The 12,825-nt window shown below is 40.9% G+C and overlaps 1 protein-coding gene across 1 annotated transcript in view; it reads left to right on the forward strand.

The window, feature by feature from the left end:
* The window catches only part of MICAL3 (microtubule associated monooxygenase, calponin and LIM domain containing 3), a 160,337-nt gene that overhangs the window by 138,547 nt on the left and 8,965 nt on the right, over nucleotides 1-12,825 (forward strand). The window contains exon 33 of the mRNA XM_058022952.1: nucleotides 4,745-4,795. Within this exon, the coding sequence (XP_057878935.1) occupies nucleotides 4,745-4,795 (51 nt within the window). The remainder of the gene's footprint in view (nucleotides 1-4,744; nucleotides 4,796-12,825) is intronic.

A 12,825-nucleotide genomic window follows, 5' to 3' on the forward strand; every position in this document is an offset into this window, starting at 1 on the left:
CACAACTTGGTTTGGTTTTCCATGTTTTCTTCCCAAGTGCTTGTGCAGAAATCTGTATCTGTTTGAATTTTAGAGGCAATTTGGACCATTATAGCCTAGAGACTGATCCCAGTGTGAATCCCTTCTCCCTTTTCTGCTATCTTTTTGAGACCTTGTTTTTCCTGTGTTTCTTCTAATTCTGGGACTTCCCTATTGGCAGAGACTTAGATCATTTACCTTTGCCTGAGGTGTAGGAGGTAATTCTCCAGCTACTACTAATGGCTGTTTGTGCATACTACTGGATCCTACAGCTGGAAAATTGCAGGGGTTTTGCAGCTGCCATTCACACAGAGTTGTCACAGTGAGACAACCCTGTTTGTATGTTAAGGAAATAATTGTGGAATGGTGTGTGCTTTCTCTATTGTGTTGGATTATCAAGGTAGTGTCCTTACAAGGGACCATCACAGAACATCTTCCTCACTGCACAGCCCAGCACACTGGCTACTTCTGACAAAGTTGTGCAGAGCAGAAATGCACATGTGTACTGAAAGGCATCCATGTCAAGCTGTTAAAACAAATGTTGTGTGTACTTGAAATTAAATTTAGTGAGTATCATCTGATCTGGCAATCAGTGGAGAAGTACCTGGTTCAGATAATGCTGATAGTAGTATAATGATTTGGGAAAAAACTCCTCAATTTGCAAGGAGTCAAATATCCAACAGGCAAATGCAGTGTGTGTGTACCTGACAAGGCCAGGATGATGTATCTGCTCACAAGGGTCAGAGTTCAGAAATGGCAACAGTGGAACAGATGTTTGGAAAATGTTTGCTTGTTGCTTGAAGAGCCACATCTATGCCTCTGAAGTTGGAGCTTGATTAAGCAGTGAGGGTGCCCCAGAGAAGAAGTCTGTTGTGACTTCTGCCAGTTACTGCTCACCCAAAATTAGCCATGTCTGGTGCTCCACAAGGGTGTGCCAAAGAAGCTGGACTGAGTGCTCAGCAAAGCAAATAGGTACTACAAGTGTGAAGAACAGTCTTGAGGACTTCAGTATGATCAGACTGTCTTTATTCATTTGTGGGATCAAAAATAGCCTTGTGCAAATGCCTGTCTTTGTGGGGCTGCCCCCTTCCTTATGCTGTGTGTTCCTGTGTAGCCCCACTCTGTTCTCTGGCCTGCCTGTGACTGGACTTACTGAAGCTACCTCCATTGTTTCAGTGGTTCTTTTAATTTTGCTTCTTTTCATCTGGAAGTCCAAATAATCTTGATTATTGAGCTGCTGAATGACTTTCATGTAAACATGCCAGCACAAGTGAGAAATCTTAGCAGCTGAGAGAATATTATTCATTATAGAGTTTTCTCGCTGAAGAATCATAGAATGCCTAAAACACATTCAGAAAGGACAGAGTAAGAATTACAATTTTGTATGAGACACTGCAGAATTTGGATAAATAGCTTCTCGCTCCCTGCTCTCCCAAATGGAAGCAGTCTTAGATGAGCTTGTGTATTTGTGAATTTTCTAGAAGAACTGTGAAATTGTGGGTCCTGCTTTGCAAAAGGGATCTCTCTTCTTCAGGAAGTCCCTAGGCTATGCTTTGTTCTTGCAAAATATTTCTATCAACAGGTCATATGTTTGCAGAAGCTTAACTCTGACATAAAGGTTTCACCACCCTAAATTCTTCCCCCTAATTCAGGAGATTACCCAGAAACACACTGTTGGAGTGGGGAAAAACGAACATGTTCTAATCTGTGTTGACTGAAACACAAGATTATAAATCAATTCCATGCTTCACCTCTCTAGGTCCTCCTGCATGGCCATAGAATCATTTAAGTTGGAAAAGACCTCTAAGATCATGAGTCCAGCAATTAACCCAATACTGCCAAGCCCACCATTAAACCACGTCCCTAAAAGGCCACATCCAGGATGGGGGCTCCCCCGCTGCCCTGGGCAATCTGTTCCAGGGCTTGACAAACCTTTCCATGAAGAAATGTTTCCTAATATCCAATCTAAACTTCCCCTGGCACAACTTGAGGCCATTTCCTCCTGTTGTGTTACTTGGGAGAAGAGACCACCCCCAATCTGGCTCCAGCCTCCTTTCAGGAAGTTGTAGAGAGCAATAAGGTTTCCCCTCAGCTTCTTCTTTTCCAGACATTTTACATGTTTGCAATAAAAATAACTGAATTCCTTCTTTTTGAGATCTGTGGTATCACATTGCATAAAGTTATTTCTGCCTGCAATATCCACTAATTATTCAAGAGGGAAGTATCATTTTTCTGTCATCTGCATTGTGACCTAACAGTGGCTACTACATCAACAAGGACTTTGTGTAAAGGTGTGGAGTCATGCTCCTGTCTCTGATCAGTCCCTCCCCTAAGGAAACCATGAAAACAAAAGTTCAAAAGGGGAAAGGCAGTGTGTAAAGTGGTGTTGCCATCTAAAAAAACCCAAATTCTTTATAAGGTAGTACAAGGAGAAAAAATGGGGGAACTTGGGAGATGTGTCTGCTGTGCACTTACTTTTTCCCCATAAATAGAGAAGGATTGCAGTAGAGCATCCAAATAATGGCTCTTCATAGGCAGCAGCCAGTATTGACTGTTTCAGGACAATGTATTAGGCTCTGTAATGAGTGGGATTTTCAGGTTTCTTCATGCAGGGAAAGAAAAAAAACACTTATTGATCAGCATTTAAATATGGAGTTTTAGGTAATGTTAATAGTAGTTTCTTACTAAAAAATCCAATCAGAAGAAACAGAATTCTGTAACTTGCAATGATTCTTTTCTTCTTCTATTATAGAAGAAGACAAGACCAACTGAACTAGTTCTCTATGTAGTTTATCATCTTCTAACTATTGCTTCTTAGTCATCTTTCCATCTTGCAAATTTTTCTTTTGTAGAGGTCTTCCACTAACTTTAATTCCTCAAATCTCTCACATCTGGACCACTTTCCATTTTTAGAAAAAAAGCATTTTTTAGTTCAACTGGTAAGAACAAAAACCAGTTTTATAGATAAAAATTTATTTACTTAGAATAATTTTGTTTCTACTTTCTATCCATTTTGCATCATCCTTAGTATGTTATTGTCAAGTAACTTATACTGAAAAGATTGTTAATCAGTTTTTCACAGTGATGGCCTGCTGTTTTCTTGAGACATTACAGCTTTTGATCTTAGCAATAGATACAGGCAGCTCAATATTCTTTCCAGGAATTTCACACATTATCTGCTATTTGTCAAGGTGGAATATTTATAGGGTCATACTTGCTCTTCAACTAATCAAACTCAGAAACATTTTGTAGGTCACCATCAACTTTAATTCTGACAAAATAATTGTGCCTTCTTGGCTACCTTCTTTTCTTTTTTAAAATTAGCTCAGCCTCAGGCATGGCACAGTTGCTCTTTTATTCTTTCAGAAGCTGAATGCTCAGTGTAAGGTTTAGTTTCTGATTCAGAAAATCTCCCAAGCTACGATTACTTTATTGCCTTAATGTGTTCTCTGTGATTATCTTTGGAAATCTCAGCCTTTGGTAGCTGCATTCAGAGCAAGAATGAATGCTTAGGAGGGTAAGCTCTGTTTTGAGTGGCAGTGTCAGCTCTGCTTCAGGGAGAGGTACAGGTGGTCTGAGCTACTGTCATCCCTTGTTTTCCTTCCCTCCCTGCCCCCTTCCTATTGCATCATGAATGAAGAATTTTCTCAGTTTCCTGTGGTGTCCCAAGGGACACCCTGAATGAGTTAATTAATGTAATACAATATGACTAATGCAGCAGTACTTTGTATTAGAGTGTATTTGCATATTTGTGTACTTGTATTCTAGTGCATTCGCCTGTTTGGACATGCTAATGACTTGGATTTCCTCAGTGAATTTTTTTGTCAATCATTAACTTAAAAATATGTCAAATCAGAAATTTCCTGAACTTTCTTTTATTCCCTCTAGCATAAACCTTGATAGTCATTTTTAAGAGTTTGGAAAACATCTCCTGTCAGATCAATTCTGAAAAGTTTAAGAGCCATCTCTTTACATCAAATGAATCATATGCAGTGAGAAATGTTGCTCTCAGTACTTCCATCTGTCTCCTCCCAACAAAATGTTCCACAGTGCTAGACTCATGGTGCCCCTGTCTCTAGCAGCTGTGGGAATGCACATCTCTGTCCTGAAAACTGCTGTGCAGTTCTTCCCTGGCACAGAGACTGCATCAGCAGGAGCACACACTCCCATCTTCCTACACCTGAGTGTTTGCCATCCGTGTCAGCACTCAGTCAGTGCCTCACCTGTGTGCCACCCTCCATCCTCCACTCACTCACCTCCAGTAAATCAACCCTTACACCTTTCCTGCAGCTGTCCTAAGAAATTATAGTTCCCTTCTGACACATTGCTCAGCTCCAAAGCAACAGGATTAATTCTGCTTTTCTCAGCAAGAGCAGGAGAGACATCAGTGTCAGGTACTGCTGCAAACACAAATAGGTGAAGTGTCTCTGTGTAAACTTCTTCATTTTCCCCTTGGAAGTCCAGCCTGCCTTCTGGAAATTTTCTCTTCATCTTCCCAATGCCTATGTGATATATTTGTGTATGTGTGTACATATATGTATAAATACAGAGAAAGAGAGACATACAGTGTTTGTTTATATATGTGTGTGTGCCCATGTGTGTAGCTGCCTGTCTCTTGTTTGCCCTTTTTTTGTTTCTATGTCTTTCTCATATATTGCTTTGATGGTATGGGGCTAGGGTGGGTATCTGACTCAATAACTATGTCTTCACCAATTCCTTGTTGTAGACTATTGGGGAGAGTCTTATTACAGTGACCTCATCGACTTGCATCTGGGTGGTATGTATGGCTGAACCTCCTGCTGACACTAACCCTGCTGACACTCCTCCCCACCCTCCCTTCACCTACTTCTCCCATCCTTGGCTCACAAACAAGAAGAAACAGCCCTTGCACATGACTGATGATAGCAGAACCCCTTTTCCAGCTCAGGAACAGGAGATCCTGGCATGTTCCACAAAACATGTGTAAGGCTCCCTCTTCTATTTTTCACAGTGCTGTTTTTTTATTAATTTGCTTACTGTTTTCACTCCAGCCACCTTCCTCGCTAGCAGTAGAAGGTGATTCTGATTTTTTGCTTCTCCTTTGAGAAGTCCAGCTCTATCACTGAAGTTTTCTTTAGGAAAGTATTTAAAGGGGGGCAGCAAAGCAAACAGCACTGTCAGGGATTAGTCATACTGTTGCCTCCGTCTTGGCCTTCTGAGGCTTGTTTTTTCCTTCCAAAATAGCCAGAGTGTGTTGTTGATCTAAGAAAACAAAAATGCTCCCTCAAGGGACTTTGAAAACATTTGCAGATGGCACATATGTCTTCTTTCTTGTTTTGTCTTACTGTAAGGTTAAAAAAGAATTTGCTGTAAAGAGTTCCGGTAATTTTTTGCTGGAATCCGGTTTGCATCACTCCACAGCTATTAAGCCTCTTGCTATGCTATTGCTTTAATACCCCATTTAGTGCTAAACACACATTGCAGTGTTTAGTTCTCATTTTCACTTAAGAATCTGGTCATCATTCTATACCATGGTTCTGCCATTGCTTTAATTAATGTTACTTCCTGAGTCCCTTAGTAGGGGATTTACTTTTGGGTTGCAAATGACATTTGATTAGCCTTTGCCTGTCTTGAAAATTAAAATTTCCTTTGCTAGTTTAACCACCCAAAATCTGTTCTTATGAAGTGAACATGTCTGTCTGTCAGCAGATTCAGTAGAAAGCAAACTCTGCTCAGTTGCCTTGTTATCTGAGGGTCTCATTTAGTTTATCTTTCAGAGTAGGAAGTTGCTTGATCTAAGCTGTGTTTTTTTGAGGGACTGCATTGCAGACCAGCTCTGCAGAGGGAGAGATCCACACGCTCTAGGCCTGATCCAGGACACATCCCTGGAAGTCTTCCCTGATTTCATTGTTTTCTGTATTTGATCCTTTAAATATAATCTTGCCCAGGTTTTTAACAACCATTTTTCTCCTGCTCCAGGGAGGCGGTCTCACATAGTACCTTCCTGTACCTACCTGTTGAGAATTACTTGTGGCACAATAGACTTTTATTGAAGAACATCCACCTGAGTTCAGAATATCCACCCAAGTGCAAGTTTCAGAATGGAAGACTTTCTTCCTTAGATCTGACTTGTTGCCCAGTTGCCCTGTGCTAATTTTGATGTGATAGTCCTCTGCTAGCCCTGTGCTTCATTCACTGTTCAGTCCTTCTGGCTTTCTTTCCTGGGCTATTTCCTGCAGAGAGACTTTGAAATCCTCTTCCCCTGTATCTACCAGGGCTGGCCCATTCTAATGATGTGCATAGAGTAGGAGCTGTAAAAGGGTTGATGCTGAATCACACTTAACAAACCCTTATCCCTGTTTAATGCTATCTCCACTACACCTCTCCCTCCTCCTGCCTTGCTCCTAATGCCTCTTTAGAGACAGCCATCCCATCCAAAACACTAATAGTGGCTTTAAGAAAAGCAAAACAGTCTTCACTTAAAGGGACACTGTCACTTAAAAAAATTCATTGTGCTGCAAAAAATCTTCATTGGAAATGGAATTTGTTTATCTCTTTGCGCGTTTGCTCTTCCGTTTCTCTGAGCTCAGTCACCTCAGAGTAGTCATTTTTGAACAGGCTGCTTTATTTGTGTGGTGACTCAGTCACTTGGGCTTCCAGCAGTCAGAGGCAATATTCATGGTTATTTTAAAAACAGTTGATACCTCTTAAAACTCTATCAAATTTCTGCTTGTCTCAAAAACACTGTTTTCAAAACAAATTTTAAAGAAACTATATTGGGCAGTATCCCTTTAAATGCAATGAGTCAGTATAGCCTGGAGTATGTGGCTTTGTAGTATTATTTTGTTGCCTCCGTGTAATTTGCTTTATATTTGCTTTTGGGGCTGCCAGAACACTTTTGCCAGAAGGGATACATTGCTCTGGTGAACTTGTCAGCTCAAGTGGCAGATACAGAGCTCAGCTTCAAGATTATTAACATGTCTGGCTAGAGAGCCATTAAAATCCCTGGAGGTTCTGCTGAGCCCTGCAGGCAGCTTGGATGCTGCACAGTTAATTATTCTATCGACAACCCATGTCTCTGAGGCATGGGCATGGCAATAGAATATTAACAAAATTCTAGAATATTAACAAAAATTGCAAAGCACTTTGGAAAGTTATCTGTAAACTGGTAATATTTAGTTGTTACAGATTGCACAACTTCTGCTAGGGGAGTGGTAACTTCTGACATCCTGGTCAACTTCCAGTGTGTAGGATTACAGATTGCTATCTTAACTAGTTCTGTTGCTGTGCTCAGATGTCATAATCCTCTCTTCCTGTTCTGAAATGTTTTGTACCGTTGCTGTAATGCAGATGTTTCATTTCATGCTACAGATGGTCACATTTCAATTCTGAGTAATTATTCCTGTGTGTATATATTGTATGCATGTGTGGTTAAAAGAACATTACAAAGGTTGCAAAGTCAACTGAAATTAAGACTTTTTATTATATTGATATATCAACAGATTTATAACCTTCAGATCTACCACAGAGAGCTGTATCATGTCCTTACGGAATAATTGGTAGCAACACTAGGATGTCATCATCTGGGTAGATCCTTATGGAGAGGAAATGGGGCACAATCAGTGGATTTTATAGATGTTTGTTGGCAGCTGTGGAATAGTGAGACTTGAAAATATGGATTCTGAGCCAGACAGTGGAAGGATGCATTGGTCTGGTGCATATATATTCTTTGTCCTTTTGTTCCCTCTTTTGAGATGGTCCTTGTCTTGATCCTGTCTTATTTCATCCAGAGCTCCTTACCCCACTTCCATTTTAATTCTTAGGCATTTAATTTTAATCCTGCCTTCTTGACAAAGAAATCCTGGCATTCCACCCTTCAGCCATCCTATTTCTCTCCACTAGCTATTCCTGGTCTCATCTTCCCACTGACACAGTCTGAATCCCAGCCTTTGGACTTCCAAAATTTTGGGGTTCTGCTTCCTCTTCTGCCCAACATTATTTGTCTGTGGACAAATAAGTTTTAGGTCCTGCCTTCTTCTCAAATCTGCCTTCTCCTTTCATCCCTTACCCTTTTTTCCCTCTCTTTTGTCAGTTCTCCATTAGTCACCTTGCTTCCTTAGTCCCAGCCTCAACTCCTAACCCAGTAGCTCCTTGTCTGCCTCTGGAAAGTACCTCCATGGTTTCCTGTGTCATCAAGTGAGCAGTTTCATTTTCCTTGCACCCACAGGAAATCATTAAATAAACAGCCACACACTCCCATCATGCTTTTTTTCTTGGCTGGAGGATGCCAAGAGAGGCAAGAAGGATGTAGGGAAGAGAGCTGGTATGTTTGATAGTGTTGATTTCATTCACACACTTTGGCTTCTTGACAAGGGCCTTATGACATCAGGTAAACAGGGCAGGGAAGTGCAATTGTTTGGACTTTTAAAAAAATCTTTGTACTCTATTTAAAGCACACTCTACAACAACTTCACCTTTTTTTAAACTTATTTAAAACATTTGAGTTTACTATGTCCTTTAAAGTCTTGCAGGTCTAACTCTGCAAGGCTGGAGCCTGATATATTCAAGTGGGATCAGTCCTATTTCTTGTGATTCGCAAACACAGCTCTTCTGAAAGGGGAATGGAGTTGTAAGATAAACATTGTTTTTGCAGTCTGCAGCCGTTTTTGACTCTGAAGTGAATTGGTAACTTGTTTTCTTTGCTGTAAATTTTGAGCAGGAAAGAGCACTTGATAAGCAGAACTTAAGTACCAGTACTTGTTAGACAATTGCCATTTACCTGCTTTTTCCTGCACACAAAAACAACAGTCATGGGAGACAGGGGCAGTGCAGGACTGCATTCATGCTGAGTGCATTCTGAAGTGCCTCAAGGTCTAGTAGAATCAGAACACTTCTCTGGAGTCATTTGTGTGTGTGTTCTGCTCCAACCACTGCTTTCCCCATTTTTTCCCTTCCCTGCCTTTCCCCCACCCCTTTCTGCTGGATAAATAAAAGTGGTTCAGTTTGCATGACAATCTGGTTCTTTTAGCGATTGTACTATAGAGGATATTGAGTTTGACCCAGATTTAATAAACTGTGATGTGCTTTTGGGACATTTGCCAAAATCCTTGCTCTCAGCCTGCAGTTCTGTGGATGCTGTTCTGCAAGAGTTGGCTTTCTGTATCTCTGGTTTTTAACAACACTGCTGTTGAACAGCTTCACCAAATAGTAAAGTTAGAATGCTTTTTTTTCAGTACTTGGGCTTCTGATCATAATCTGATCTTCTTAAGGGTGGAAAAGAGGACATTTACTATGATCAGTGCCCTTTCATTTACTGATCCCCTTTGGACTGATCCATATTTTAAGCACTGATTTAAAATCAGAGCTTTCAGTATTCCTGATAAATAAAGGGATGGCGTTTATTAGCAGAATAAGTTCCCAAAGTGTCATGCTTGTAACTTGTGAGGGCAAGTTCCACAGAATTGAGATTGGCCTCAGAGCTGGGGTTTTCTGTCCATTGTTGTTGTTTTCCAAACCACTGTGATTAGTCAACAATATAGAAATCAAAGGCTTTGGATGCAAAGTTTGCAAATGATGTGATCCCACTTGGTCAGTGGTATATCTGTTCAAGTAAATTTAACTTGCAGTGACTCACCACTTCTCAGAAATCATCACAGCTCTTATATCAAAAAACTGTGGCAAACAGTGAAGGGGACCAGTGTGAGCTGCAGCTTGGGGATAAGGGGGTCTGCCACCCCAGACTCTGTGCAGTGCTTTTTCATCCTGATCATTTTGACCACTGGGCTTGTGATTGTGAAGAAGTATTATGGAGCTAGAGAGGAAAAGGACAAAACCAAACTGAAGAATTGCTCTTTAATCAACAGGTAAATAAAGAGTAAAAAATAATGCAACAGTCCAATGTAGCTTCTGTAACAAGGAACAGTGTGCAGTGAAAATGAACATAGTGGCTATACAATTTCTGGTCCTTGTTTTGAAGAGACTTTGAAGCTATGGTATTTATTCTTCACCTGGCTCTTGGTTTCCACCACTGTAGCAAAGTCTGCAGTCTCTCAAGAGTACTGTGACAAACAAGGTCAATCTTGTGGCTTTTTTACACAGAAGCAAAGTAATTCCAGTCACTTTATTGATGGGATGTGTCTGGTGTGCCAGGCAGAGCTTCTGCATCTTGAGAATGTTCAGTGTGCTTAGGAACTCTTTTTCTTAATAAGCTGCAGCTCTGGCCTCCAAACCATGCTCTGACTTGCCAGCAACTTGGACTGCTTTACAAGGCTTTGCACAAAAGAAGAGTTGGCTTGTGGCACTGAAAGGGAACAACTTGTGACTAACATTAGTCTGTTGGCAGCTTTATGCCTCTGGTGAAAAAAATGGGAATTTTCTGTCCAGAGGCTATAGCCACACCTTACTTGCTGGCAGCACAGGACCCTAAGAAGGGGAGATTACAGAAATGGTTCTTCTCTTGCCCTTCAGCTCCTTCCAAACAAACTGCTTCAGTGGGTGTTGCTGCTGCCACAACTTCTCCATGTTGTGGGTGAATACATGTGTCAGTATATTTTTGGTGGTGAAGAAGATTTAAACAGAAAGGGAGGTTAGGTTGTTGAGGTTTTTCTAATTTGCACAAGAAATGGGTTTTACTCTATCTGGCCCTGGCTCCACATCCAGGAAAATTGTCTTGCAGTGATGATCCTATTTGTAATTTAATGAGACTGGGAGGTGGTGATTTCTCCTCTCTAAACAATGCAATAATATTATTAATAATAAGTATAATAATACTATTTACTGTAGGATTAGTAATGGCTTTTGGAGCAATAAGCCATAAAATAAGCTTTAGAGAACCATGGGAAGTAAGTTTTCAGGTTGCACTTTGTTCTTGCTGTTAAGGACCCTCCAATATATAAGGAAGACTTTCTAAAGCCTTGCTAATCATCCTACTTTGGACAGAAATTGTTTCCAAAGTAATTGCAATGATCATAACCTGCATTTACCAATTTAATTAACTGTAATTTACATCTAGAGTAGCTGGAAAGGATCTTAATTGCAAAGGTTATGTTTATTATCTTACTGAAAAAACATGTTGACTTTTCTAGTAGCAGGACTAGTGTAGATACCGTGGACTTTGTAACTTGATTCAAGGACAAATTTTCTTTAGACAAGAGTAGGAAGATAACTAAGAGCAGGGGAGGAAAGTGCAGTTGTGGGGAGTGAGCTCTGCATTAGTCAGGTGCTGTGTGATCCCTGGGGCTTTTTACTGGAGACCAAAGCTGGGATCCTCCAGGTATCACACCACTTGCTTGCTGTTGACAAAGCTAGCAGTGTGTGGCCATTTCACAATGAGATAAATGACATTTTCACATACTGGGTATTTCTTTTCAGCTCAAATATGGAAACTGGAAGTTCCTCACCAAGTCCCTATGTTCATGGCTTGAAATGTATCAAATCCCCCCAGCCCCCAGTTCTGAATGAAATCTCAAGCCCTGAAAGAAGTGAATTTTTTCCATAGTTAAATCTCCATCTCCCTGGCCACCCTCAAAACAGTGGTTAGACCAAGTTAGAGTATTAAAGCTTTTAGCTTAAAGAATTAATTTGAATAAGATAGGATGGGAAATTAAAAATATTTGAGTATCATGCACTAAATGCTCTGCTTTGTATGGAAGCATATTCTTGACCATACCTTTGTGGTTTGGAGTTTTCTTGTTTGTTTTTACATTTGTAACCTGATCTGTGAAATGGCAGTTGTAGGAAAAAAAGCCTTAGTATTTTTCTATTTTAAATGCAGAAGTTGGAAAATTCAGAACAGCTGTAATTAATGTTCTGGTACTTTCTCAATGTTGTTGGTACCATGCTTTATTTGTAACTGTCCTATGGCCAGCTGTGGCACCTCTCCTGATGTTGCCCCTTCCTGCTTCCAGTGCAGAGGTTTCTTCTTCTGAGAAAGCCCTGCTGCTCAGTCACAGGCTTTGAAGCTGGTGTGCTCTCCCTCTTGCTCCAGTGTGTCATCCATGTGCTGGTCTAGTTCTGTGATGGTCCCTTCTAAAGCCTTCCCAGTCCACTGGTACTTTTGTAGAGCTTTCTGTGAACCACAAACATCAAACTCTGCTGACTTCTCCAAAATGAGTGTTATTCTTACCATGCTGTTGTTGTGGAGTTTATGCCTTTTCCCAACACAGAAATGCCTCCTCTTTATAAATGCAGTTGTGCCCTGAGCCCAGTAAGTGTTCCATTGTGCTAGCTCTGATGTTTCAGAGTTCATCATCTCCCTGGTGCTCGTTCTCCTGTAACTATTAGTGACATTGGTCACTGCCTACTGTTTATCTCTGTAATGTTAAGTATCACTGAAAAGCAAATTCTTGGTGTTAAAGAGGCTGAACTTTTTGAGAGATGAGAAATGCTTGTCCTCCACTGGCTGATGGAAAAGATGATAAAGATTCAGTAAGTCACTGGTACTAACAGGACTTGTAAGCTTTAAAATGCTTTGTGGAATGAGAATGCCAAGGCAGAGCTTTAAATTTCCTGGTTTGGGAGAGCTTTAAATTTCCTGGTTTAACTCTGCAGAGTCCTCAGTTGGTCACTGCCCCCACAGACCCTGATGTGAACCACTTTATCTGTGTAAAAGCCTTTTCCCCCCTAAGCACAGCAGTCTGGTGGGGTACCTGTGTACTCACCATACTTGACACAGCAGACCCTGGCAGGCTGGTTCCATGGTAATCAGATTCTCCCTGTGGTGTTCCCTGTCTGAAGACATTCTATTCCATTGCAAAGGACACTTTTTCCATCAGTGGGTGCTGCCACGGTGATAAGAGCATGGTCCTGATAGAGCTGAAGGTAGGGTGG

Source organism: Melospiza georgiana, chromosome 4 (assembly GCF_028018845.1).
Source record: "Melospiza georgiana isolate bMelGeo1 chromosome 4, bMelGeo1.pri, whole genome shotgun sequence".
Classification (NCBI taxonomy): domain Eukaryota; kingdom Metazoa; phylum Chordata; class Aves; order Passeriformes; family Passerellidae; genus Melospiza; species Melospiza georgiana.